This window comes from Miscanthus floridulus, chromosome 14, assembly GCF_019320115.1.
Source record: "Miscanthus floridulus cultivar M001 chromosome 14, ASM1932011v1, whole genome shotgun sequence".
NCBI lineage: Eukaryota > Viridiplantae > Streptophyta > Magnoliopsida > Poales > Poaceae > Miscanthus > Miscanthus floridulus.
The window spans coordinates 97,643,321-97,670,424 of NC_089593.1; the positions used below are offsets into that span (position 1 = coordinate 97,643,321).

The 27,104-nt window shown below is 48.1% G+C and overlaps 2 protein-coding genes and 1 pseudogene across 3 annotated transcripts; 2 read left to right on the forward strand and 1 right to left on the reverse strand.

The window, feature by feature from the left end:
* Positions 1 to 9,404: 9,404 nt before the first annotated feature.
* Positions 9,405 to 12,470, forward strand: LOC136505499 (histidine biosynthesis bifunctional protein hisIE, chloroplastic-like). Of its 2 annotated transcripts, none has more exons than XM_066500657.1 (6): positions 9,405 to 9,702; positions 9,787 to 10,042; positions 10,834 to 11,079; positions 11,170 to 11,265; positions 11,344 to 11,495; positions 12,014 to 12,470. In XM_066500657.1, exons 2-6 carry the CDS (start codon positions 9,821 to 9,823, stop codon positions 12,213 to 12,215), a joined length of 918 nt encoding a protein of 305 aa, XP_066356754.1. In that variant the 5' UTR covers positions 9,405 to 9,702; positions 9,787 to 9,820; the 3' UTR covers positions 12,216 to 12,470. The 2 variants fall into 2 exon arrangements, with proteins under 2 accessions (XP_066356754.1, XP_066356753.1); XM_066500656.1 differs by having other exon boundaries at positions 9,790 to 10,042; positions 12,014 to 12,469.
* A 2,370-nt stretch (positions 12,471 to 14,840) lies between these two features.
* LOC136505403 (L-type lectin-domain containing receptor kinase IX.1-like) lies at positions 14,841 to 16,855 on the forward strand (annotated as a pseudogene).
* Positions 16,856 to 17,013: 158 nt separating this feature from the next.
* LOC136504158 (thiosulfate/3-mercaptopyruvate sulfurtransferase 2-like) lies at positions 17,014 to 27,096 on the reverse strand. Its single transcript, XM_066499024.1, has 12 exons — positions 26,875 to 27,096; positions 26,581 to 26,799; positions 26,056 to 26,115; positions 25,672 to 25,734; positions 23,967 to 24,091; positions 23,621 to 23,783; positions 23,375 to 23,434; positions 22,953 to 23,011; positions 18,536 to 18,617; positions 17,875 to 17,938; positions 17,438 to 17,505; positions 17,014 to 17,359 (listed from the first exon to the last, which is right to left on the reverse strand). Exons 1-12 carry the CDS (start codon positions 27,031 to 27,033, stop codon positions 17,261 to 17,263), a joined length of 1,221 nt encoding a protein of 406 aa, XP_066355121.1. The 5' UTR covers positions 27,034 to 27,096; the 3' UTR covers positions 17,014 to 17,260.
* Between the last annotated feature and the right edge of the window lie 8 nt (positions 27,097 to 27,104).

The following is a 27,104-nucleotide window of genomic DNA, read 5'->3' on the forward strand; positions in this document are numbered from 1 at the left end:
CGTTGTTGGAGGCTAGAAAATGTATTTGGAGGACGTATCGAAGCTTGTTGGTCAGAGTAATGAATAAGATGCCAACACTAGCACCGTTGATGTTGAGAGCGCCGTCAAAGCACATCACCCAGTGCTCAGGGTAAGTAGCGGGGATGGGCTCTTGGACCTCGGTCCACTCAGCGATGAAGTCAGCGGGCGCCTGTGACTTGATGGTAGGCATGCTTCTGAACTCAATGGAGTAAGTGCTAAGCTCAATAGCCCACTTGATGATGCAGCCATTGGCCTCTTTGTTGTGGAGGATGTCCCCCAGAGGGAACTCGGTGACCACGGTGATCTTATAATACTCGAAGTAATGGCGGAGCTTGCGTGACGTGATCAATATAGCGTATAGTAGTTTATGAACTTGAGGATAACGAGTTTTGGGCTCATTAAGGACCTCGCTGATGAAGTAGACCAGATGTTGCACCTTATAGGTGTGCCTGGCCTCCTCGCATTCGATGACAATAGCTATGCTAATGACACGAGAAGTGGCGGCGATGTAGATCAGTAGTGTTTCGTCTGGTCGAGGCGCCGTCATGATCGGAGGCTTTGTTACAAACAACTTGAGCTGCTCGAAAGCTGTGTCTGCCTCATCTGACCAGGAGAAGCGCTCAGAGGCCTTGAGGAGTTTGAAAAATGGTAGTCCCTTTTCGCCGAGGCGCGATATAAAGCGGCTGAGAGCAGCCATGTAGCCTGTAAGCTTCTGTATGTCCTTTACACAAGTTGGCCGTTTCATGTTGGTGATGGCGGAGACCTTGTCGGGGTTGGGCTCGATGCCACGAGCGCTGATGGTGTAGCCCAGGAGTATGCCAAATGGAACTCCAAAGATGCACTTTGAAAGGTACAACTTCCATCTGTACCTTTTTAGGTTGACGGACATTTCTTTGAGGTCGGTGATGAGATTATCGACGGTCTTGGACTTGATGACCACATCGTTGATGTATGCTTCGATGTTGCGGACGATCTGTTGATCGAGGCATATCTGGATGGCCCTTTGGTAGGTCGCCCCATCGTTCTTGAGTCTGAAGGACATGGTGGTATAGTAGTACGCACCAAAAGACGTGATGAATGATGTCTTGATCTGGTCGTCTTCCTTGAGGGATATTTGGTGATAGCTGGAGTAACAATCGAGGAAGGAGAGCAGTTCGCAGCCGGCGGTGGAGTCTACAAACTCGTCTATCCAAGGTAGACCGAAGGGGTCTTTAGGGCAGTGTTTGTTAAGATCAGTGTAATCAACGCACATTCTCCATTCTTTATTCTTTTTTTGAACGAGAATAGGGTTTGCTAACCACTCAGAATGATACACTTCTTTAATAAATCCGGTAGCTAGGAGCCATTTTATTTCTACCCTAATAGCCTCCTTCTTGTCTGGCATGAATCGTCGGAGTTTCTGCTTGATCGGTTTGGCGGTCGGCGAGACATTCAAGGAGTGCTCGATCTTCTCCCGTGGTACCCCCGGCATGTCTGCAGGTTTCCAAGCAAACATGTCGGTGTTGGCACATAGGAAGGAGACGAGCGTGCTTTCCTATTTGGGGTCGAGGTGAGCCCCAATATTGATGGTCTTGGAGGGGTCGTCGAGGCCAAGGCTGACCTCCTTTGTTTCCTTGGACTTAGCGGAGGCACGTGGAGGCTCCAGCGCTGGGATCTCTAGGTCGTTGGCGAGCACCGTCTTGGTGTCGGTGACCATGCTAGCCATCTGGATGGAGAGGTCGGTGGCTTCGGTGAGGGCGAGACTTTCTGTCTCGCATGCATAGGCGATGGAGAGGTTGGCCCGTAGGGCCAGGACTCCTGTAGGCAAAGGCATCTTCAACACCAGATAGGCATAGTGTGGTACGGCCATGAACTTGGCCAGAGCTAGCCAACCAAGTATGGCGTGGTAGGAGATGTGGAAGTCGGTGATGTAGAAGTTGATGTGCTCAATGCGGTTGTTGCTAGCCGTGCCGAACTATACTAGGAGGGTGATCTCTCCAAGCGATTTGGATGCCCTGCCAGGCATGACACCCCAGAAGGAGGAGTCAGAGGGTGTGAGGTCTCCTATTCCAAGGCCCAGCTCCTTTAGGGCTCTAGCGAAGACGAGGTTCAGAGCACTTCCACCGTCGACGAGTACTTTCCTAAAAAGCACTTTCTAGACAGTTGCATCAAGAACAAGGGGGAAATGCCCTGTATAGGGGATGTCCACCCACTTGTCGGCCCTGCTAAAGGTAATGGGGACCTCGAACCAGGGGCAATAGCTGGGGTTGGTGATGGCATCTTCTACATTGACGGCGAGCACCCGGCGGGCGATGAGCTTCCGATCCCTTCGGCTCTCAGTGGCGGCAAGGCCCCCGAAGATGGTGGCGACCACTTTGTCATGATCCTAGAAGGCATTGTTGTTGTCCCCAGGTGGTCAGCAGCCTCTGGCTCTGTCGTTGTTGTCGTCGTCGGGCTTTTTAGCCTGAAACTACTTAGCCAAGCCGAGGCAGTCCTTCATCTTGTGCTGATGTTCTTGTGGAGAGGGCATGGGCCTTCGAGGATATTCTTGTACTGCTCATTGTAGTTGCACTTGGCTCGAGGTTCTTCAATGGTGGCGATGATGTGGTCTGGTCTACGGTGGCGATATTGACCAGATTTGGATCCTTCTGGCCGATCATGCCACTGTCCCAATGGTGACTGTGGTCGTCGTAGCAACGGTCGCTGCGGTGTCGATCGTTGGGTCACTCGTCGCCACAGCGAGTTGGGCGATGAGTGCCTGCATCCTCGTTGAAGCACACTTCAGCCTCTTCGACATCGGTGTGTTGATCGGTGGTCGTAATCATCTCTCCGATCCCCTTTGGCGGCTTGCGATTAAACTTGGAGCGGAGGTCACAGTGATGGAGTCCTCGGACGAAGGCGGTGATGACCTCAGCTTCCATGATGTTAGTAATAGAATTCCTCATCTCGGAAAAACGCCTGATGTAGCTATGGAGGAGCTCGGATGGCTTCTGGTAGATGCGATTTAGACCATGCTTAGTGTCAGGCCGAGTACACGTAGCCATGTAGTTGTCGGTGAAGACCTTCTTCAGCTCTTTCCAGGATTTGATGGAGTCCAGGGTGAGGCTTGTGAACCAGTTCATCGCAGTTGGCATGAGCATGATGGGAAGATAGTTCGCCATGACATTGGTATCTCCCCCGGCAGCGTGCACAACAGTGGCATAAGCTTGTAGCCACTGTGTGGGGTTCATCCGTCCCTCGTACGGCTCGACCCCGGTGATTTTGAAACCACAGGGCCACTAGAATGTTTGAAGTGCCCTTATGAATGCTCGGGGCCCTTTGGGATCATCTCCATCATGATCTGTGGCGTTGCCGGCGTTGAGTGGCTGGAGGGTTGCGTCCGGGTCACCGAACTCTTGCTCATACTCTTGACGCTGGCGTACTTCCTCTTCATGGCGGGAGAAACAGCACCCGTCGATTTGATGTCGCGCGTCCCGGAGGTTGTTGAGGTGCGCTCGGGTGTCTTGGTTGACTTCTTGATCATGTTGGCAAGGGTAGTCGATGCGGTGCTCCCTAGCTCCCCCTGGAGGGATTGTGCATCATCAAGATGCTGGTCGGCAAAGCGGCTCCTGCTGGGGCGGCGATTAGATCTAAGGGTGGTGGATTGGCGAATCGAGCTCGTTGAGTATGAAGGTCTCTGATCCTGGCGGATCTCGTTGACCTGGTAGTGTGCCGCTTTAAGCATGGCAAATCAACAATGATGATTTAATCGCATCCATACTCAACGAGCAATTTTGGGCATGGATTGGTTAGAGGCCTATAGTCAACGAGCTCGATTTCTGGGTGCTGTCTTTGGGAAACTTCGATCAGAAAGCGGCACACCGATTGGTTAGAGGCCTATAGTCAACGAGCTCGATTCCTGGCGTAGCCCATGTAGTCTGCCATGGGTATCTGGGGTCGTACCCCCCACATGCTCCTTTCACACTGATTTCTGGGTGCTATCTTTGGGAAACTTCGATGCAATTTTGGGCATGGATTGGTTAGAGGCCTATAGTCCAATGCAAGTTCATTGGGCCTTGAAGTGGTTGGCAATTCCGTATGATGGCAAGACTCAGGTGTTGCAAGGTTTACTGCCTGATGAACCAGAACAGCTTCTATTGCAAATTGAAGATACCACACCTGCTTTCTCTTCAGATCATGAGGTAATCACTGTACCAGCCCCCATCAGTCAGTTAATTGACGAGTTTTCTGACTTGTTCAAGCCACCAACATCTCTTCCGCCTTCCCATGCTTGTAACCATGAGATTCCTCTGTTGCCTAGTGCTCCACCGGTCTTCATCAGGCCCTACTGAAAGATGAAATTGAAGCCCAGGTTCAGGAGATGTTGTCACAAGGGCTAATTCAGCCGAGTTCCAGCTCTTTTTCCTCGCCGGTCCTACTTGTAAAAAACAAAGATGGCTCGTACAGATTCTATGTTGACTTCAGACACCTCAATGCTCTTACAAAGAAATCTAAGTTTCCTGTTTCGGTGTTTGACCAGTTGATGGATGAGCTAGCAAATGCTAAGTGGTTCTCAACACTGGATCTTCGAGCGGGTTTTCACCAGATTCTATTGCAGCAAGGTGAAGAATTCAAGACCGCTTTCCAAACTCACTTGGGTCAGTACGAGTTCAGAGTGATGGCATTCGGCCTTACTGGCGCACCAGACACATTTCAGGTGCCATGAATGGTACTTTGGCTCTGGGTTTACGCCGCTTCATGTTGGTCTTCTTAGACAATATTCTCGTCTACAACCCCACCTTTGAAGCCCATGTCGACCACTTGTGGCAAGTTTTTCCAGTGGCTATGCGCCGATCAGTGGAAGCTCAAACTCTCAAAATGTACCTTCGCTAGGGAGTCTATCTCCTACTTGGGTCATATCATCAGCAGCCACGGCCTTTCCACAGACCTAGCAAAGGTGCAAGCAGTGCTTGAATGGCCCGTTCCATCCTCAGTTCGGGAGCTCCAAGGTTTTCTGGGCCTTGCCGGTTATTACTGGAAATTTGTGCGTAATTTCAGCATCATTGTCAAGCCACTCATAGATCTCCTGAAGAAGGATCAGTTGTTCATATGGACCTCAAACCATGATTCTACGTTCTCTGTGCTGAAACAAGTTCTATGTACTGCCCCTATATTGGCGTTGCCAGATTTCAGCTTGCCCTTCCACATTGAAACTGATGCCTCTGGGTCAGGCATTGGCACAGTCTTACAGCAGAATGGGCATCCCATAGCATTCATCAGCAAGGCTCTAAGTCCCAGGAATCAAGGTTTGTCAGTCTACAAGAAGGAATATCTCGCTATATTGATGGATGTCGAACAATGGCGTCACTACTTGCTTCAGGGTGAGTTCTTTATTCACATTGATCATCGCAGCTTAATCCATCTAAATGAACAGAGGCTACATACTGCATGGCAATAGAAAGTATTCTCCAAGTTGCTTGGGTTACAGTATAAGATACTATACAAGAAAGACTCTGAGAATGACGCTGCAGACGCCCTATCTCGCCGAGTGCACCAAAACTAGAGCTATGCTATATCTTCAATCTCCCACAATTGGCTCGATGAAGTTGTACAAGGCTACTCTTCTGACAAAGCTGCTATTGCTCTGTTATCTCAGCTGGCTGCCAGCCCAGATAGCCACCCTCCATTTTCCTTAGTCCAAGGAGTCATCAGATACAAGAACTGTCTGTGGCTGGGTTCTAATAAGCTCATGCAGCTTAAAATTATGACAGCACTGCATAGTAGCCCCTTGGGTGGACACTCGGAAGCACCAGCAACATACAACAAGATTAAAGCATTATTCTTCTGGCCTGGTATGAAGTCTGACATTTGGGCTTATGTTCAGTCGTGTACTGTCTGTTTGCAAGCCAAGTCGGACAGATCTCGTTATCCAAGCCTCTTGCAGCCACTTCCAGTGCCATCTGCTTCGTGGGAAGTTATCTCAATGGATTTCATCGAAGGGCTGCCATAGTCTGGCTCGTTCAATGCAATCTTAGTAGTGGTGGATAAGTTCTCCAAGTTTTTACACTTCATTCCTCTGCGCCATCCTTTTACAGCAGCCTCTGTTGCCAAGGTTTTCATGGACTAAGTGTACCGCCTTCACTGTCTTCCTCGAGCTATTGTCTCAGACCGCGATCGCATATTTACAAGCAACTTTTGGAAATCTTTGTTCAAGGCAACTGGCTCAGTGCTTCAGTTCAGCTCCGTCTACCATCCACAAACGGACGGTCAGACATAGCGTGTCAACCAGTGCATCGAAACATTCCTTCGCTGCTTCGTGCACACTTGCCCAGCTCATTGGAGTCATTGGCTGTCGCTCGCCGAATTCTGGTACAATACATCCACACACTCAGCGTTGGGCCGTTCCCCCTTTGAGGTATTATATGGCTTTCCTCCACGCCTATTATCGGTGAATTTGGATGATGTGGCTCCAGTGCCTGAACTTCACAAATGGATGGCTGATCGAGAGCTCATGCACACTGTTGTCAAGCAACACTTGCTCCGTGCCTAGGCTCGCATGAAACGCCAAGCTGATAAAGGCTGTTCTGAGCGTCACTTCGCCGTGGGCGACATGGTGTTTTTGAAGCTCCAACCCTATATTCAGTCATCCCTGTTCCACCGCTCCAACAACAAGTTATCTTTCAAGTTCTTCGGGCCATTTCCAGTCATTCAGAAGATTGGTCTAGTCGCTTACAAGTTGTTACTTCCACCGGGCGCTGCCGTCCACCCGGTCTTCCACGTCTCGCAGATGCGTTCTTCTCCTAGCAATCAGCAGGTATCGCCATCTCTACCTTCTGACTTGCAGCAGTTTCAGTTTCCACTTCGTGTGCTGCAATGCCGCTGGATGTCCGGGGCTCGGCCTGTGGAGCAAGGCCTTATCCAGTGGTCCCATTCACCTCCGGAGCTATCTACTTGGGAGCCGCTCGAGCAACTCCGCCAGCAGTTTCCACGAGCACCAGCTTGGGGACACGCTGGTTCTGACGATGGGGGGAATGTTAGCAGCCTGCCCCTGCCCATGACAAGCGAAGAGAACACGCCTGGGATAGAAGCCGTATCCTCACCTGCTGCTAAAGATGAAGCTGTTCTGGCCTTTCGGCCCAAAAGGCTCCGTCGACCCAGTACAAGAGTAGCTGGCCTAATGTGGCATGTCTGAGTCCATTGTATAAGTAGGGGGAAGGCAGAGAGGAGAAGGGGCATGTATGACAGAAAACCAAAATCACTCTGAGTAATCCGGCCATTGTGCCGTGCACTACCTTCTGTTCTTCCTGTTCTTCCTTACTCCTTACAGACCTCGACACAGCCATGCTATACAGAGCGCTGAAGAGTGAGCAATCAGCTCCGAACGCCTGGACAAAGTTTGTTTGGAAGAACAAGGCTCCACCACGAGTCAAATTCTTTGCCTGGCTGCTCTCCCAAGAGAGAATCAAATGCAAAACAAATCTGATAAAGAAGCACATCGTCGACAACACGGTCTGTGAAGCCTGCCAAGCGCCTGAAGAAACGACAGCACATATCCTGGAAGGCTGCCCAAAAGCTCAAGAATTCTGGAATGCCATTCAGATAACCACTAATGCTGACTGGCCGGTGCAAGCAATCAGAGAACTGCAACAACCTGAACACATACCGGGCAAGTTCTTCAACACTTTCCTCCTGCTTTGATGCTGGCACATTTGGAAGAGAAGAAACGGCTTTGTCTTCAGCTCTGACAGGACTTCACTGACCGCAACATTGGCAGCATGCAAAACTGAAGCCTACCTTTGGGGTGCTCGTTTACCACGTAATGATAGGGAGGTTGCTACTACTTGGTGCTCAATCTTAGCTAGCGCAATGTAAAATAATCACGAAAATGTATTCCAAACAATATTTGTAAACCTCATGGCTATTAAGAGCCAAATATGAATGAAAACCCAGGTGGGGGACTCTCTCCCCTCCCGTCAACTTATCAAAAAAAAAAGGGAGCTGTGTGTATATGTGTTTGTTACGTATGTTCTATCAAGGTCAGAAGACTATGATGACAATGCTAAATTAAGCACTGACTGAAAATTTGCTTCAGTTATTGAAATGGCCATGAAATCACACGGTGATTGGAAGATGTTTCAGTCAATGCAGAGTTGCAAGCCAGCATGCAGAGTTACGGCTGACACAGTTTGCCTCTAAGCTGCCACACCTTCAACAATTTTCAGCAGAGGGCCGATCCAATTACATCTGAACAAAGAAACCACTAATCCCAACACAGATAATGCCCCCCGAAAGAAGTTAAGATAAAAAAACCTATATAATATAAAAATAGCAATTCAACCCTATATAACTTTGCAAAAAACAAAAACAAAAAGCAAACAAAGCAGGAATTAATAATACTCCAATACGCCGGATTCACAATTTTCCTACTACATACATCCGTCATAAAAGTTAATATGACTAGGTTAGTTTGAAAGTCTAGAAAAAGTAATTATTATGACACACGGTTAAGTATATTATAAAAATTTATGGAACACCTGATTTAATAATATTAATTCTGTATTTTCTCCTATAAATTTGGTGAAACGTAACATAGTTTTGACTTAGGAGAAACCGATAAATACATATAGTATGGGTGGAGGGTATACTTCACTTTAGGTTTAGGCCCGTTTTATACATGTCTTTCTGTTGGAGCCGAAGCTGTGTCGAAAAAACGTTTGGTAAAACAACTTCTCATAGTAGACCTAAGAGAGGGATATTTTCAGCTCCAGTAGTTGATGAGGTAATTCGTTTTAACCTATTTCGAAAAAAAAGTAGACCCAGACAGTTGCTGAAGGTACCGAAGAAGTTACGTTAAACAGGACCTTATTAATTAGTTTTAAGTATGTTGTCGTTGATGATAATGTTTTAGTACTGTGAAGTGAAGAGAAGATATAGCGGCAATCATATCATGCACGGAGGGAGGTGTGTGCCGTGGAACCAAAGTTGCATTATAAAATTTGATATATTTTACTCAATTTTGAAAGAAAAAAAAAGAGTAGTACAATTGGGCCCTTCACAGTCGAGTTTCTGGCAACGCCGTCGTGACCGATAAGAAATGAAACACTCAAGCTAAGTGGAAGATGACGACGAAACCCCACAAAAGCTGAAAGGCGAGCCTGTAAAATTTACCAGTAAATCACCAAACCACGAGTCCGCGACAGACATATAAATTTACCAGTAAAATGAAACAGAAAGCCTAGGCTCTTACTGTACTAGATAGAAGATCATAACCAGCCGTGTCTCGGGCAGCTGATCGGCTGGCACCAGCACCACGGCGGCGACAACGAGTCCACGTGCCGTTGCGGATATGAGCTTAGGCCCATCCAAATTTGAAGGCCCAATCCATGTGGCCGGGCTACCAATTCTCGGCGCCCCAGCGGCCAGCGCAGAGCAAACCTGCACCTGCTGGCTGCTGCCCCGCTCTCCTCTCGCGCACAGCTACCGCTAGCCGAATCGGAGCCTAGCGCCGGCCTCCAGCCAAATCGAGCGGCGGTGCAGGCGCATCGGGGAGAGGGGAGAGGGGAAGCGCGACGCCAGATCGAAGAGGGGTTGCCGGGGCGTGCGGTCGTGCGGACGGCGCCGCCAGCCGGAGCCGGCCAGCCGCACCCGCTCCTGACCTGCTGCAGCCACAGCACACGGCAGGCGCAGGGCGAACTACGGCACAAGTACAGCTGCACAGGCTTTGTACGTACTAGCAACTAGCTAGCAAGCAAGCAGTTTGTCGTACTCGTGTTTTATTCTGAATTCCATTCTTCAATTGTTCTGAAGAAGAACTCACACACACCGCACACTCGGGGTTCCGATGGCGGCGGCTCCGGCGGCCGCACCAACTCATTCGCCCGCGTCCTCCTCCTCCTCAGCGTGCCGCGCGGGAATCTTCTCGAGGGGGACATCCCGCCCCAGTGTTCGCTCCGTCGCTGCTTCGGCCCCTGGATGGAGGAGGCGCAGGGAGCCGTACCCGGCAGTCTCCGTGGCGGCGGGCTCCGCGCAGTCTGCGCCAGGAGCTGTAGCCGTCGACACCAAGGTTTGGAGTTTTTTCTTTTTCTTTTCTTCTCGCGAAATCTGCTTCTCTTATTACCTCGGGACCAAAATAGTTGGGGGGATTGGAGCGGGCTGTAAGCCACTGGGGATGCAATCGGTTCCTACCCTTTAAGTGCGCTGTTGAGGGTGAGGACCGCTACACTTCCACATGATGGCTACAGGCCCTGGATGAGGATCCACCACTAGTGTTGTGCAAGGTTTTATTTGTTCCACTCAAGGAGAGTTGCAGCAAAGACATTTCCTGTTGCCTTGGATAGATTGCTCTGTTTATGCTGTAATAGGATGGAATACCACAAAATTATGGTGCTAGTGCATTGCTTGCAGCCAACGTTCTTGATGCACCATCGATGTTATCTAGTCGTCTAGCCAATCCTAGTCTCCATGGGACCAACCAGAAGACTAGTCGGGATTAGTTGTTGACCAGGGTGTTGGTTGGTCCTAGTCGTCCTATATATATCAGGACTGATATACCAATATATACTAATATAATATATGTTTATTCGGAGGATTTAGAATTCATTTACGTATTTCCTTGTACATGCAGATATATTCTTCTAACCTCTTGAATATCAATATCTTTCCAGTGTAGACTCTGATAGTAGTATGAACTACAGCCATTTGAGACTTTGCAGTAGCTCTGCTACAATTTTGTATCAGTTTTAAATGGAAGCAGAATGTCTGTTTTTTTATTGTTCCCCTAATATTGAGTTTAAACTATCATTAAAGCAATAAAGCCTAACATAAGTTCATTATCGTGCTGGATAAAAAAATCAGGTTGACACGTTACTAGACAGCGTGAAGTGGGATAGCAAAGGGTTGGCTGTTGCTATTGCACAGAATGTGGATACTGGCGCCATTCTTATGCAGGGTTTTGCTAACAAAGAAGCCCTTGCAAAAACTATATCAACCAGGAAAGCTACATTCTTTAGCCGCTCAAGGTCTTCCCTGTGGACAAAAGGGGAGACATCCATGAACTTCATTAATGTTCATGACATTTTCCTTGACTGTGACCGTGATTCTGTAAGCATGTTCTCTGTTGTGAATAAATACTTTCACTTCAGCTTTAGAGGGTACTAACTGCGTAGATGTTTTGTTTTTCATACAACTTAGATAATATACCTTGGAAAGCCAGATGGACCTACCTGCCATACAGGAGCAGAAACCTGTTACTATACTTCAGTTTATGATGCTCTACAAAGTTCGAAGGTACTCATTCTCAAGTTACCCTTTCCTGCAATAGACTTTGACTCATGATTTAAATTAATATGTGATTTCCGTTCACAGCCCAATGAAGGCATGCAGGTTGTGACAACCCTGTACTCACTTGAAGATACAATTAGTAGACGAAAGGCGGAGAAAGTTACTGAAGGAGGTGGCAAGCCATCATGGACCAAAAAACTATTGCTTGATAACCAGCTACTTTGCTCGAAAATACGGTATGTGATGTTATGCTTTTTCTGAGCCATCACGGTACAGTATTATTAGAAAACTGTTAATTTTAATGGGAAAGAGAACTGGTATTAAAGCATTGAGTCTTCTCTCTCTTTTTCTGAGTCTAGTTCACCAAGTTCTGCATTTTAAAATAGATAGATCCATGTTGAATTAACTTAATGCCTCAGTTATGTTTATTTATGCTTTCATAGTACTGCATTTGACTGGAGAACTGATGGGTTAATTTGGTGCAACAAGATTTGATCGTACAGGAGACCAGAAATGATAAAAATTCATTTGTCTGTGTCAGGATTTGTTTATTGATGGTTTTGTAGTGAGTTTATGACTTGGCATCACTAAATGTGTGAGAGAATACGTTTTTCTTACCTGACTCAGGCACATTTCATACCTTTTTCTTTTGGTATTGCCATGTTTTGTTCTCCTTCTCCCTACTTTCTCTTAATGAGAATGGCAATGTATTTCTCTCTTAATGTCAATGCTGCTATTTTTGCATATAATTCAGTGAAGAAGCTGGCGAACTAATTCAAACGCTGCTTGAGAACGAGGGCCAATCTCGTGCAGCTTCGGAGATGGCTGATCTGCTGTACCATGCTATGGTGCTGCTCAGAGTCAAGCATGTAAAGATGGAAGAAGTCCTTGAGGTCCTGAGGAAGAGGTTTTCGCAGTCTGGTATTGAGGAGAAGGCCGGTCGCAATAAATCTTAGCGTGATTGGTAAATGGTGGATGGCTTCTCCGATTTGCTATCGATTCCAGCACCGTTGCAGAGTACTATGGAAGAATTTTGTGTCTGATGATTTTCGGATATGTTTTCTTTTTTTCTCCATCAAGACGACTATGAATTTGTGGTAATCATACACAATCCTGTTTCCTAAAAAAACACTGGAATGCATTCTTTATCCCTGAAATGCTTGGTAGTTAATCAATGAAATGAAATTAATCAGCACAAATTCTTCTCTCGTCTTGTATTTGTTCAAGAAAGTGGCTTCATAGTACATACCAAACATGCTTGTAACAGCACCATATTCTATTCTTGCATGACATCCAATTGATTCCGTGCAACCTCAAATGCTTCTTCCTCTTCTTCACTCGATGATGAGTTCATCTACAAACATTTTCGAAAAATCAGCAACACATGCATGACGTGGAATATACCTATTTTAACACAATTTGATAGAGTAGAGACCATCGTATATTTCAGCTCAAAACAGCTCAGAGAACCAGCGTGTCAAGGAGAACTCGTTCATCCATCTATGCAAGGCACCCGTTGCTTGCCACGGCGAGTTATCTCGACTGGCAGCGGCGACTTCTGGGCACAGAACGAGTGCGCGGGAGGGAGGATTCAGAGGCAGAGGAAATTTTTGCAATCAGGGTGTTCCGTACAATCTAAGCATAATATCATACAAACTCTTTATGTACTGCATATTATATATTTTGGATTTTAACTATTGTTATTGTTGATTGCTTGATTCTATCCTAGTACTGTATTTATATTCCTTAGTCCATGTTTTAAATGAAGGGCGGGTCTGGTACAAGCGGTAGAGTCTTACCGCCTGTGACCGGAAGGTACCGGGTTTGAGTCGTGGTCTCCTCGCATTGCGAATGCGTGAGTAAGGCTTGCCACTAACACCCTTCCCCAGACCCCGCACAGAGCGGGAGCTCGCCCTTTTAGGGTGTTCCACCGTCGATCATGCGCACCGTTGGGTGCATCGCGCGGCAACGTCTTGCCATCGGGGCGCCTAGGCTCGCCAATTGAGTCCTTATATATAAGGTTGTGTTTAATAAAGCTCCGGCTCTAGGAAATTCATAGATTTTTTTAGAGTTTGCGACCTGTACTTCTAGAAAATCCTAGATCTGTAATACAAACATGTTTACATAACTCATTTTGTTTATACTTTAGATTAAATAAAAATATTTGAACCACCTTAATTTAGTTTATAAACTATAGATCCAACATAAATCTCGAAGCTAGACTTGTGCCAAACAAACCCTAAACCTTAGATGTGTATATGTGTAATAACGTAACCTCGTCGAGCTGTAGATGTAATCTGCCCACGTGGAGCTTAGATTGCGGTGATAATAAATGTAAAGAAGTAATAAAAAAACTAAATGTCGAAGCTTCAAGTTCAGTTAACTCTTCTACTGGCGACCGAGTCAGAGACTCAGAGGTATCCATTGTTCAGAGACCAAAAAAAACCGACGACACCACGGCGTCCCAACGGCTACCTCACTTAACAACGACAGCACACAGACGTCAAGATGACCGGTGTAATCTCAAAGAGAGAGAGAGAGAAGATGACCGGGAACCGTTCTTTTCTTGTATCGTACATAGCTGAGTTTGAATACTATTCTCTCCTTGACTGAATTACGAGGTCTTCCGTTGGTTGAGCACGCAGACCCATCTTGCATGTGCCTGAACTCTGACAGGAACCAACACTGTCACCATTTGTAGTTCTGCATGGCCTCCCTGTTTTTTCCGGGTGACAATCGGATTAAAGGAGCAGATTTGATAACAGACTTGATCCAAGCTTGCTAAAAGCAGGCCGGCAACTGCGGAATATTCAAAGCAGCTCAGTACTACAGTACTCCATCCATCCTAAATTATAAGATGTTTGACTTTTTTGACATCAAGTTCACCACTCGTCTTATTCAAAAAATTTATGTAAATATAGTTAAATTTAAGTCATTTTTAAAGAACTTTTTTTAATAAACCAAGCCATGACAAAAGAAGTGATGTTTTGCACAAAATTTTAAATAAGACGAGTGGTCAAACTTGTGTCGAAAAAGTCAAATGTCTTATAATTTAGGATGGATTGAGTACTAACCTACTACAAAACTTTTTTTACCACTCTTGCGAAACTTCCTGCACTTCCTGACGCAGAAGGGAAAGCTTTTCACTTGCAAATGAATTCTATCCTCCTGAACTTCCTGACGCAGAAGGGAAAGCTTTTCTTCTGAACCAAAAGAAAAACACCACTGAAATCTACAAGAAGCTGGCATGGCATTTGTCACACAACGGACTGCTACGAAACGGTCCTCCTTGTTGACACTCGCAACTTCGCCTAGCTGCTTTATTATGACAGTTTGGTTTCCGCAACTGCACGCCAAGACACATGACGCCGGGTCCCTCCCTGCATCGTGCAGGAATTGAACAGCTCAAAAACCTACCTGATCCACTACGATTCCTCATCAGCGGCGGCTGACGCCTGACGCCTGACGCCTGACGGTTCATAAAGAGAGCAACACAGCTCGGAGGACCAACAGAGACCAGCAAGCAACGGCGTCCCAGTCACAGCACAGGGCGGCTGAGAGCTGCCGGCCGGCTAGCGGCTATGGCCCCCGGCCTTCTCCTCCTCGCCGCCTTGGCCTTGGTATTCGTCGCGGCAGCTGGGCAGGGCGCCAAGACGGTGCTGCCGTTTGCGCCTTCCTGCTCGACACGCGGCAACTACACCGACGGCAGCCAGTACAAGAAGAACCTGGACCAGCTCCTGGCTGCGCTCCCCACGGCGGCCGGCGACAACGGGTGGTTCTACAACGGCACCGCCGGGACGGGGGCCGACCAGGTGTTCGGCCTCATCATGTGCTACGCCGACCGCAACGCGACGCAGTGCCTGGAGTGCCTCGCCGGCGCGCCCGCCGGGATCACCGCGCTGTGCCCGGGCAGCCGGAACGTGAGCGCGGCGTACGACGCGTGCGTGCTCCGCTACTCGGACACCGACTTCTTCTCCGTGGCCAGCCGCGACGAGGCGTTCTACGTCATCTGGCCCAGCACCGTCGACCAGGCAAGGCTCGAGGACGCGCGCTCCAGCCTGATGAACCGGCTCTTCAGGAGGCCCCCCGGCTCGCTGCTGTTCGTCGCGAACGATAGCGCGCCGCTCGCCGGCTCGTCGGACTCGGTGTACGGGCTCGCGCAGTGCACGCGGGACCTGACGGTCAGCGAATGCAGCTGGTGCGGTGGTGCCTCGACACGTATATCCGTCGGCTGCCGGGGAGGTTCCCGAACAACACCGGCGGCGCGCTCAAGGGGTACAGCTGCTACGTCAGGTACAGTATCGGCGCCTTCGACATCACCATGCCGCCGCGCCGGACGGCGCCACCGCCGCCGACGGATTCTCCGTCGGTCTCCAAGGGTTTAGTGGTCTGTTTGTCTGCCGCCGGTGCTGCCTCTTTCTTGATAGTTCTATGCTTGTCAGTCTGGTTCCTCCTGCGCCGACGGCGAAAGCGCGCCCGGCAGACGATGGAGCGGGAGCTGGAAGAGGGTGGCGACGAGCTGGAGATGGAGGACGAGTTCGAGAAAGGGACCGGGCCAAAGCGGTTTCGCTACGGCGAGCTCGCCACTGCCACCGACCACTTCTCGGACAAGCAGAAGCTTGGAGAAGGTGGGTTTGGGTCCGTGTATAGAGGATTCCTCAAGGACATGGACCTTCACGTCGCCGTCAAGAGGGTATCGAAGGGCTCGAAGCAGGGGAGGAAGGAGTACGCCTCGGAGGTGAGGATCATCAGCCGGCTGAGGCACCGCAACCTGGTGCAGCTCATCGGCTGGTGCCACGGCGGCGCCGAGCTGCTCCTCGTCTACGAGCTGATGCCCAACGGCAGCCTCGACACACACCTGTACAGAGCCAGCGACGACGCTCTGCTTCCATGGCCAGTCCGGCACGAGATCGTGCTGGGGCTCGGGTCGGCCCTGCTGTACCTGCACGAGGAGTGGGAGCAGTGCGTGGTGCACAGGGACATCAAGCCCAGCAACGTGATGCTGGACGCCTGCTTCCACGCCAAGCTCGGCGACTTCGGGCTGGCGAGGCTGGTCGACCACGGCCGGGGCTCGCAGACCACGGTGCTCGCCGGCACAATGGGGTACATGGACCCGGAGTGCATGATCACCGGCAGGGCCAACGCCGAGTCGGACGTCTACAGTTTTGGCGTCGTCCTTCTAGAGATCGCCTGCGGCCAGCGGCCCCTGGTGCGTCGCCACGGCGAAGAAGACGTGATCCACATCGTGCAGTGGCTTTGGGAATGGTACGGCAGAGGAGCCATCCTCGACGCCGCCGACACGCGGCTGAAGGGTGAGTTCGACGCCCGGCAGATGGAGACGGTGATGGTGGTCGGGCTCTGGTGCGCGCACCCTGACCGGAGCTTGAGGCCGTCCATCAGGCAGGCCGTCAACGTGCTGCGGCTGGAGGCACCGCTGCCAAGCCTGCCGGCGAGGATGCCGGTGGCAACCTACATGCCACCGCCTGATGCTTTATACTACACATCTTCCGTTACGACAGGCGGCGGCAGCAGCAGCAGCACGGGCACCGGCACCACTCGGTCAAGCACGACAGAGACATCTACCCTGCTCAAATGACCAAAGATCGGCGCTTCTGCACCCCGACGATTTTGAATGTAAAGTAGATATGTACATTATTATGTTAAGTATAGTTAGCTCACATATACCAGAAACCAACATTGACGGCAGTTATTTTTTTTTCTAAACTTCATTATTATTATTATTCCACCAAGAGAAGAGACCAAGGGAAGTTATCTTATAATTCATTTTATGTAACAATTCTTCTGTTTCAGCATTTACAGTGAAGGCCAAAAGGCTTCGATTCACACCAGCCATACACCCAACCGACCTCTTCAGTTTCCAACCTTAACATAGCATTTCTCCGATCAACCTCTTCAGTTTTTCCAACTTTAACATCGCCTTTCTCCATAGGATTACAGAAGGAAAATACAATCTTGATTCCTCTATGAAGAACACATGAGCCTAAACAGCAGTTACAACTGGAGTGTCGGAGTGGGCACCCCATTCGGTCCATGATCCATCGTATATCGCGACGTCAGTTTTGCCAAGGCGATGAAGGCCCTAAAATGAGAGCAATGGTTACAGAAGCACTGCTATTTTGTAAAGTAAATACCAAGCGCAAGTCCCAGGTAATCTTACCAAGGCTAATACACATGCTGTCACGCCAGTGCCGCAAGAGGTCACAAGGGGTTGATCAAGAGAGATTCCTGATAATGAATCACACTAGAAAAATTATAGATACTGCTAATGTTAAAACTTGGCTAGTGCAGTTCTATGTTAGGTACCATAAAAATGGACACCGCCATCCACTACTGCCAGTAATCAGCATACAACAAATGTTGTGCAAACTTCACTAACTCACAATTACGCAAAGACACGCAGCACAATAGCAATGGACAACTGTACATCAACAGTAGCAAGAGGGCTTCTAAGGGCGCGGAAGCTATGCTGGATATGGAGTTTAATATTTTCACAACTGGGAGGAAATACCCAATAAAATATGATAAGACCAGGCTACTGGATGCTACCATCGAGCATGAATTAGGTACTTGCAACCTATATGGATGAAATATTACCTTCTTGCTCAAATCGTTTACGGAGTTCATCTGGAGGTAATAGCTTTTGTGAACTGTCAAGCACCTGAAGAAAGTCATGTAAAAATAAGCAATAACATAAATAATACTTCCAGAGATACAAAAACATCTTGGGCAACACTCGGATGGAGAGAAAAGGGATTATGATATATGAATTTCTAGCTGAAACACCCATTCAAGTTCCAGAGTGACAGAGCATAGCCCAGGTACAAAGAAAGTGCAAGCACAGAAAGAACATCCAATTCTCCGTCCTATTATGGTAGATGAAGTATCAGTATAAGGAAGAGTAGCCTTCAATGCAAATGCATCTACCAACAACACGATCTCTGACTATGTCAACATGCTAACTACCTAATCAACCAAATCATAGTATAACATAACACTGGCATACAACCAACTTGAGCTGACAATTAATGAATCTAGAAAACAACATTTACACCTTACTAAAATGAAAGGACGGATGCAGAAAAATATGATGTTAAAATGAGGAATAAGTGCAAAGTATCATATGCTGAAAATTAACTCCGGCTATGAAATTTATCAGATAAGTGTCCATTACCATCCATTGTAAAGTGTAAACACGGTAAAACATCCAGATGCAAAAATGAACTGATCACAGTATGGAGCAGTGGAGAATTTCCACCTGAGGAAAAGGAACACATTTGCTCCCAGGCACATGACCACTTCTAATTCCCTTGCGCGGCTCAGGAACTGCACCATCAAATCTGTACAGAAGTTTCAAATCAGGTAAATATGAAAATGTCAGGCTGTTGAGCATAAAACAAGTAGAAAAGGTACAAAACTTGAATTACCAAAGCATATCTACAACATTACTGCATTAGTGTTAGTATGTGTTTATGTACTGGTTAAAATATACTTGTGCATCAAAATACACTTGAATTACAAAAACATATCTATATTCTATAGCATAACTGTATTAGTGTTACTATGGTGTACTGCTTAAAAGATACTGTAGAGAGACACACCTCACACCCAATATGGGGGGGTGACCATATATATAGCCAATATGGCTGGGTATACAAGGAATACAATCAGGTATACATAGAAGGTGCTAATCATGGCTAAACACACATAGACTTGCCTAATACCCGCCCGCAGTCTAAGCGGGAGGATCCCGGACGCAAAGACTGGATCTAAATTCAGTAAATAACTGTACAGGAAGACCCTTGGTCATAATGTCTGTGAACTGGTGAGAGGACGGCACATGAAGGACCCGAACTTGGCCCAAGGCGACCTTCTCACGGACGAAGTGAATATCAATCTCAATGTGCTTCGTTCGGCGATGATGAACTGGATTGGTTGTCATGTAGACAACGCTGACATTGTCGGAGTAGACAACCGTCGCCGAAGCAAGAGGAACATGGAGCTCCTGCAGGAGCTGGCGCAGCCAGCAACACTCGGCCACCACATGAGCAACAGCACGGTACTCAGCTTCGGCACTGGAGCGGGAGACCGTGGTCTGGCGCTTGGAGGACCAGGAGATCAGATTGTCGCCGAGGTAGACACATTAGCCGGAGGTTGAGCGCCGAGAGTTGGGGCAGCCAGCCCAGTCAGCATCAGAATAGGCGACCACTGACTGAACAAGGCCAACACCAATGTGGAGGCCGGAGGAGAGAGTGCCCTTCAGGTAGCGTAGAATCCGCTTGATCATCGAGAGATGCGGCTCGCGGGGATCATGCATGAAGAGGCACACCTGTTGGACGGCGTATGCCAAGTCAGGACGGGTCAGCGTGAGGTACTGGAGTGCACCAGCAAGACTCCGGTACGCGGACGGATCAGCAACAGGGGCACCAGCGGTGGCAGATAGCTTGGCATGAGTGTCAACAGGTGTCGTTGTAGAGTGACACTCAGCCATGCCGGCGCGTTGAAGGAGCTCAACGGCGTACTGTCGCTGTGATAAGAACAGCCCGTCGGTGGAGCGAGTGACGGAGATGCCGAGAAAGTGGAGTGCACCCAGGTCAGTCATGGCGAACTCAGAGTGGAGGCGCCGAATGATCTGCTGTAGCAGGGCCGTCGAGGACGCAGTGAGGACGATGTCGTCGACGTACAGAAGCAGGTAGGCGATACTGGTCCCGTCTTTGTAGACAAAGAGGGAGGTGTCGGAGGCCGAGGCGACGAAGCCGAGCTGGCGAATATATGTCGCAAATCGCTGGTACCAGGCTCGGGGAGCCTGCTTCAGGCCGTAGAGGGAGCGCTGCAACAGGCACACATGATCAGGAAGCTCAGGATCGACGAAGCCTGGGGGCTGCTGGCAGTAGACGGTCTCCTCCAGATGACCATGGAGGAAAGCGTTCTTGACATCGAGCTGATGAATGGGCCAGGCGCGGGAGGCAGCAATGCTGAGGACAGTCCGGATGGTGGCTGGTTTGACCACCGGGCTGAAGGTTTCGTCGTAGTCGATGCCGTGGCGCTGAGAGAAGCCACGAACCACCCAGCGAGCCTTGTGACAAGCGAGGGTACCATCGGAATGGTACTTGTGCTTGAAGATCCACTTGTCGGTGACCACATTGGCGCCGGGTGGGCGGGGTACGAGGCGCCATGTTCCGTTGTCGATGAGCGTCTGGTACTCCTCAGCCATTGCCGCGCGCCAGTTTGGATCAGCCAAACCACCACGGTAGCTGGAGGGAAGTGGAGACGGAGTGATCGTCGCAGAGGCCAACATACCGCATAACCGGTATGGCCCCGGACTGGGTCCGTGTAATGCGGCGTTCCGGCTGGACAGGAGGTGCCGAAGGAGCTGCAGACATCGTTGGCTGCTGGACAGGAGCAGCCGCCGACTGTATAGGAGCAGGAGCCTGCTGGACAGAGGCAGGAGGCGGCTGAGCAGGTGCTGGAGCTGGTGCTGGTGCTGGAGCCAAGCCTTGTGCTGTAGAGGAGCCGTCAGGCCCCCGGGGACGCCTGCTGTAGACGAAGCGGATGTCCCGCGGGACAGCCACTGGAAACGGAGGTGCTGCCGCTGGAGAAGTAGCAGGTGATGGAGCTGCTGCTGGTGGAGCGGCAGGAAGTACAGGGCCGTGGAACAGGATGGCGGGGTCGTCGGTCAGCTCCTCAATGGAACTGGAAGGTGGCGACCCAGCAGCAGATGGCAAAGGATGCAGGACGCACCGGCACTGCAGTTCCTGCAATCAAAAAATCCAGGTCGCTGTGCGAGGACCTGGAGGGGTAAAGCCCGAAGGGAAAACAAGTCTCATCGAAGACCACATGGCGAGAGATGATGACGCGCTTAGTGGCCATGTCGAGACAGCGGTACCCCTTGTGGGAAGATGGATAGCCGAGGAAGACACATGCTGTGGAGCGAGGAGAGAATTTGTGGCGAGCCGTGGCGGACAAGTTTGGATAACATAGACACCCAAAGACACGTATGTGGGAATACTCGGGAGGTTTGTTGTGGAGGAGAGTATATGGAATGCCGTGGCTAACAGCGGAGCATGGACGCCTATTCAGAAGATATGTGGCTGTGGCGAGCGCCTCAGCCCAGTACTGAGGAGGCATGTGTGCATGGAGGAGCATTGTGCGACTGATGTTGTTTAAAGTGCGAAGAAGACGTTCAGCTTTGCCATTTTGTGGGGAGGTATATGGACACGAGAGGCGTAAATGAATACCACGAGAAGCAAAGAGAGTATGGAGGGTGTGGTTGACGAACTCAGTGCCATTGTCGGTTTGGACAGCCTTGATGGCAAGGTTGAATTGAGTGTGGACATAATTGCAAAAATTTGCAATATGTGTGGAGACTTCAGATTTGCGAATGAGTGGAAAAGTCCAACAAAAATGAGTATAATCATCAAGTAAAACTAGATAATATTGATACCCGGAGACACTTGCAACCGGGGATGTCCATACATCACAGTGAACAAGTTCAAATGGCATAGAAGTATGTGAACTGGAATCTGAAAAAGGGAGGCGCACATGTTTGCCAAGCTGACAGGAATGACATAGCAACTGCTCTAATTTATTACAGCTAATGGACGCATTACGACGAAGAATGTCAATGGTGGCGGAGCCGGGATGACCAAGACGGTGATGCCAGAGGTCGGTGGAGGCGGCAATGTTGGCGTGTGGAGCGGAAGATGCAGCAGGGAAGGTGTAAAGATCACCAGCACTATTGCAGCGAAGCATCACGCATCGGGTCGGAATATCCTTGACAGAAAAACCAAGAGCATCAAATTCTATAGAGCAGTTGTTGTCCCTAGTAAATTGACGGACAGATAGAAGATTGTAAACTAGAGATGGGACAACTAAGACATTATTAAGATGAAAATTGGATGATGGTGTATGAAGAACAGACCGGCCACGACAGGAAACAGGAAGATGTGCACCATTGCCGACTGTAATGGAAGAATTAGGGTGACGAGAGAGGAGTATACCATCCGAGGAGCTCATGTGGGAGGAGGCGCCGGAATCCAGGACCCAGGGATGTTGTCCCTGGAGATGCATCTGATTGAGGGCAGCAACGAGACCGTCCTGGTTCCACATGGGAGTTGGTGGAGAGACGTGGAGCGGCGCAAATGTCGTGGGAGGCTGTGGAGGCGCCAAGGCCGTATGAGCCTGAGGAGGGGCGCCAAGCACGCCTGGACGCCAGCCGGACTGCTGCACTGGTTGCCGAGGAGGATGAAGAGGCCATCGGAGATGAGGGTGAGAGGAGAACAGCCGGTGAGGGTGGACGGGCGCGAGCAGGGAGAGAGCACGAGAGGAAGGAGGAGGAAAAACAGGATCTAATAGGCTGATACCATGTAGAGAGACACACCTCACACCCAATATGGGGGGGTGACCTTCATATATATAGCCAATATGGCTGGGTATACAAGGAATACAATCAGGTATACATAGAAGGTGCTAATCATGGCTAAACACACATAGACTTGCCTAATAGATACTTAAGTATCAAAATGCAAAAGCTAGACTGAGTTCTCAGCAAATATATATGCTAACAATATTCTCATTCCTGCGATATGGATACAGGCAGAGGTTGTATACACTCTGCTACTGCATGCATGTAAGATGTACTCATAGACTTAAGAATTCGAATATGAGTTACATACCTAGGTTTTGATCGAGCATCTATTAGTTGATGTGTCTGGGTATTGATGTTCTCTTTCACCTGAAAAAATCGTCTATTAGTTGCTAGTTGCTACTACCTCCTTCCAAAAAAGAATCACCTTATAGGTTTAGTAAAGTCAAACTATAATAAGTTTGATTAATTTATAGAGAAGTATCAACATTTAGGACACCAAATCGGTATACCATGAAACTATATTGCATGACAAATTGAATGGTACTAATTTGGTATCATAAATATCGATACATTTTATTTTATAAATTTGGTCAGACTTACAACAGTTTGACTTTCACTAAACCTATAAGGTCATTCTTTTTGGGACCAAGGTAGTATGAAATATGTGGAACAAGTTCGGTGAGTTGCGAAGGCAACAATAGGCAGTTTTTGGGACCCTTAAGAACTGACCTGATCAAGACTCCAAAGAAGATGAGGCTGCAACTTTGCTTCAAATGTAGCTGGACCAACCTGGAGAAACACACTGAGGTTATGTCTAGCTGAAATTGAGGTTAAACACCAATTAGAGCATCTGCTAATAATATCCGTACTTAACTAAGAGTCCAATAGCTCAACAGCAGTAGCAAGGTTCTTGCTGTGCAGTTGTGACTTCAAATGGACGTATTGCCAAAAAGGGTAAATAATAGAACAAATTACCGATTGACCCTGGTAAACTTTCTCAATTGCTTCACCAGCAGCACTGGCCTTTAGGATGGCATCACTGGAGGCACTTGATTCAACATCATACCCAGAAGCACGCCATTGGGGCAAACCTCCATCTAGCACCCAAACTTTATCATGTCCAAATACACGGAACATCCTGTTGTCAAGGTAACAAGCATAGAAGAACTTCTATCAAATATCAAAAACTACGAACAACGAATTGCATGGCAAGAGGTACTTAGTAGTCACCAAATAAGATTTGCATCTTGTTTCAACCACTACTAATTTGGTCCTCGACCCTAGCAATTTTTATATACTTTTGTGAACAAAAGAAGCTTACCACCAAACACGAGCAGCACTGAATAGACCCTTTCCATCATAAACTACTATCCCATCTTTGTTGTAGATGCCAAGAGCGGATACAGCAGCAGAAAATGCCTTTTCAGATGGCAGCATGTGTGGTAACTGAACCAGGGGAAAAAAACAATACATCTCAAATCCAAAAGCAGATGCTTACCCCCCCCCCCCCCCCCCCCCCCAAAAAAAAAAAAGCAACTAAACAGATCTGACGATATTGTTAGTATAAACAAGAAATACAAAAAGTGCAAGTACTATATAGCACGCCATGTTTAGCAGCTTAAACTATCACCTTGACAAAGCAAATGATAATGTCTGTACAGTATAAGGTGGCAAGTCTAAGGACTGGGAAGTTAAAAAAAATGGCTGACTTCTGTATTTCTTTCACTCTTTATTAGAACAAAAATGGCAATTCATACCATCATTACAAAGAATGGTTCACGTGCCATCCAACATCTTATCTACCTAAAGTTACAAGCTGAACCCAGGCTGTGTTCAGAGGAATTAGCAAGCAAGTTCGTATACTACAACTCTACAAGCACAACCCACAGGGTACAGCTAAGCCTGGGCAAAAGTAACCGAGAACCGAAAACCGAACCGAAATAACCGGAACCGAAACCGAACTAACCGAAACCAAATATTTCGGTTCCTAATTCGGTTCCCAGTTCTAAGTAACTGAAATATACTAGGTTAGTTCGGTTCCAGGGCTCGGTTAACCGAAATAACCGAGTTCAAGCCCAGCCAGACTTTCAGCCCATCTATGCAAGCCCATTAACTCAAATATACTAGGTTAGTTCGGTTCCAGGGCATCGAGTATGTTTTTTTTTCCTTTTTCTTCCCTGTGTCTTTCGTGTGTAATCTGTTGGCTCGGTTAGTTCGGTCGTAACCGAAACCGAACCGAACTAACCGAAACCGAATTGGCTCGGTTCTGGTATTGCGAAGTAATCGATTGGTTCTTGATTTATAGGTAATCGAAATTTCTAAAAAACCAAAAACTGAACCGATTGGTTTCGGTTAACCGAATGCCCAGGCCTAGTACAGCTATTGAATATAGGCCACTAGAGAGCTTGATATCATTAGGGTTGCCAAGGAAAGTAAATATATAGACAACAAGAATGGGGAAAGGAACTTAAGTGGTAGTGCACAAACTAACTGCAGTAGCTAGGTAACACTTTGAATGATTAATTATGGGGGAACTCAAAATGCAGTTGCCAGATCACAACACATAAGTTAACACCTACCTGTGTGTGTTCAGATCTGTGATGTCCATGTTTTAATGTGCACATGTTTTCAACTTTTACTGTCAGATGTTGTCTAGCCTACCTAATTTGTTTGCTTAGCACACACCACAGATAATTTTTTTTTATCATTTATAACAAGGACTAAGGAATATAAATACAGTACTAGGATAGAATCAAGCAATCAACAATAACAATAGTTAAAATCCAAAATAATATGTAGTACATAAAGAGTTTGTATGATATTGAGTCGTTAACAATAGAATGTACAAGCAACAGAGCTGAACTTATCATTTATAGCAAGGACTAAGGAATATAAATATAGTACTAGGAGAGAATCAAGCAATCAACAATAACAGTTAAAATCCAAAATTATATGTAGTACATAAAGAGTTTGTATGATATTGAGTCGTTAACAATAGAATGTACAAGCAACAGAGCTGAACTTACACTAGATGTTCTGTCAGATATCCCATCGACATCAAAGAACAGGGCACCAGGAATATGGGCCACCTAGAAACAAGATTGAAGCATGAAAATATCTGCATTATACAGTTTCAAAATCATGGGCCTAGCAATTCCCATAATGGACAAGTTAGGTACAGTCGCTAGTATATCAAGGTCGGTGTGGTTAGGTAAGCCTACTGATGCCATGTGGTGATCAATGAACGACACACTGATGGATTAATTTGAAGTTGAGATGTGTAATTTGAGAAGAGGGGTGCGGAGGGATTTGATATGTGTACAAAATCATCAGAGAAATGCAAGTTCAATGGCATACTAGCAAGTTGTAACACATCTATTCTAAAATTCTCAAACAAGCTGAATGAATACCTGGTACTCTTGTAATGGGTTCCTTTGTTCTGCAGGCATATACCAAGAGGCATCAAGTACCTAAACAGAAGTATGAGCTTAAGAAATACTTAATGAAAAGAAAGGCACATTTGACAGAACAAAGTGTATCAGGTAAATAAATCCCATTGTTATAGTAGAATCTTCATGGATATATGTTATATAACTAATCCTGCTTAGTATTAGTATATACCATAGTGTCAAACAAGCCCCAGATTTCGTTTTCCCTTTGTTTAAGTTGTAGTATAAGCAATTTATCCATTCGTCCACAAATTAATTTATCCATTCATCCACAAATTAAGTGCTGGTTTCACAGCACAGACAGCGTCATCTATTGACACAATTCTCATGGATTATCAGGCAGCTAAGCTAAGATTACTAAAATAGCAATCAAGAGGTACCGATACTATGACTGACTTGACGAATTGCAAGTTACTACAAGATGTACAAGTAATGATTCACAGGCCAAGCACAGATCGCCACACTCCAGCTAGAACTAGTGCGCACCTTGACGTCGGGGTCCTTGAGGTTGGCGTGCAGCCACTCGGCCGACACCACGGGCTCCGTCCGGGCCAGCGAGTGGACGCCAGCGGCCTCCGACACCGCGGACGACGACGACGTGGCGTTCCACCGCGCCGCGATCCCGAACGCGCCCAGCAGCGGCGACGGGCCGCACCGGGACCCACCGGCGCCCTCCGCAGTGCGCGCCGCCCACCCGACCCGACCCTGCACGCGCGAGAACCGAGGACCACGTCAGATTGGGGAGGATCGAGGCGGCGGCGAAGCGGCGGGGTTTACGACCGCGAGGGGCGTGGAGGTGGTGAGGAGTAGTAGTAGGAGTAGGGGAGGTGGGAGGGTTTCCTTTGGGAGGGAGGCCCGAGCGAGGAGGTGGTTCGGCCGAGCCACGCCGCGCAGCGCCGCGACGGCGGTGGCGGCGCGGGAGAGGAGGGAGGCCGCCATGGATGGGTAGGGTTCTGGACGGGGCTTCTGGAAGGTTCGGCAAGGTGAAGGGGTGGAGATGGCCAGATGGG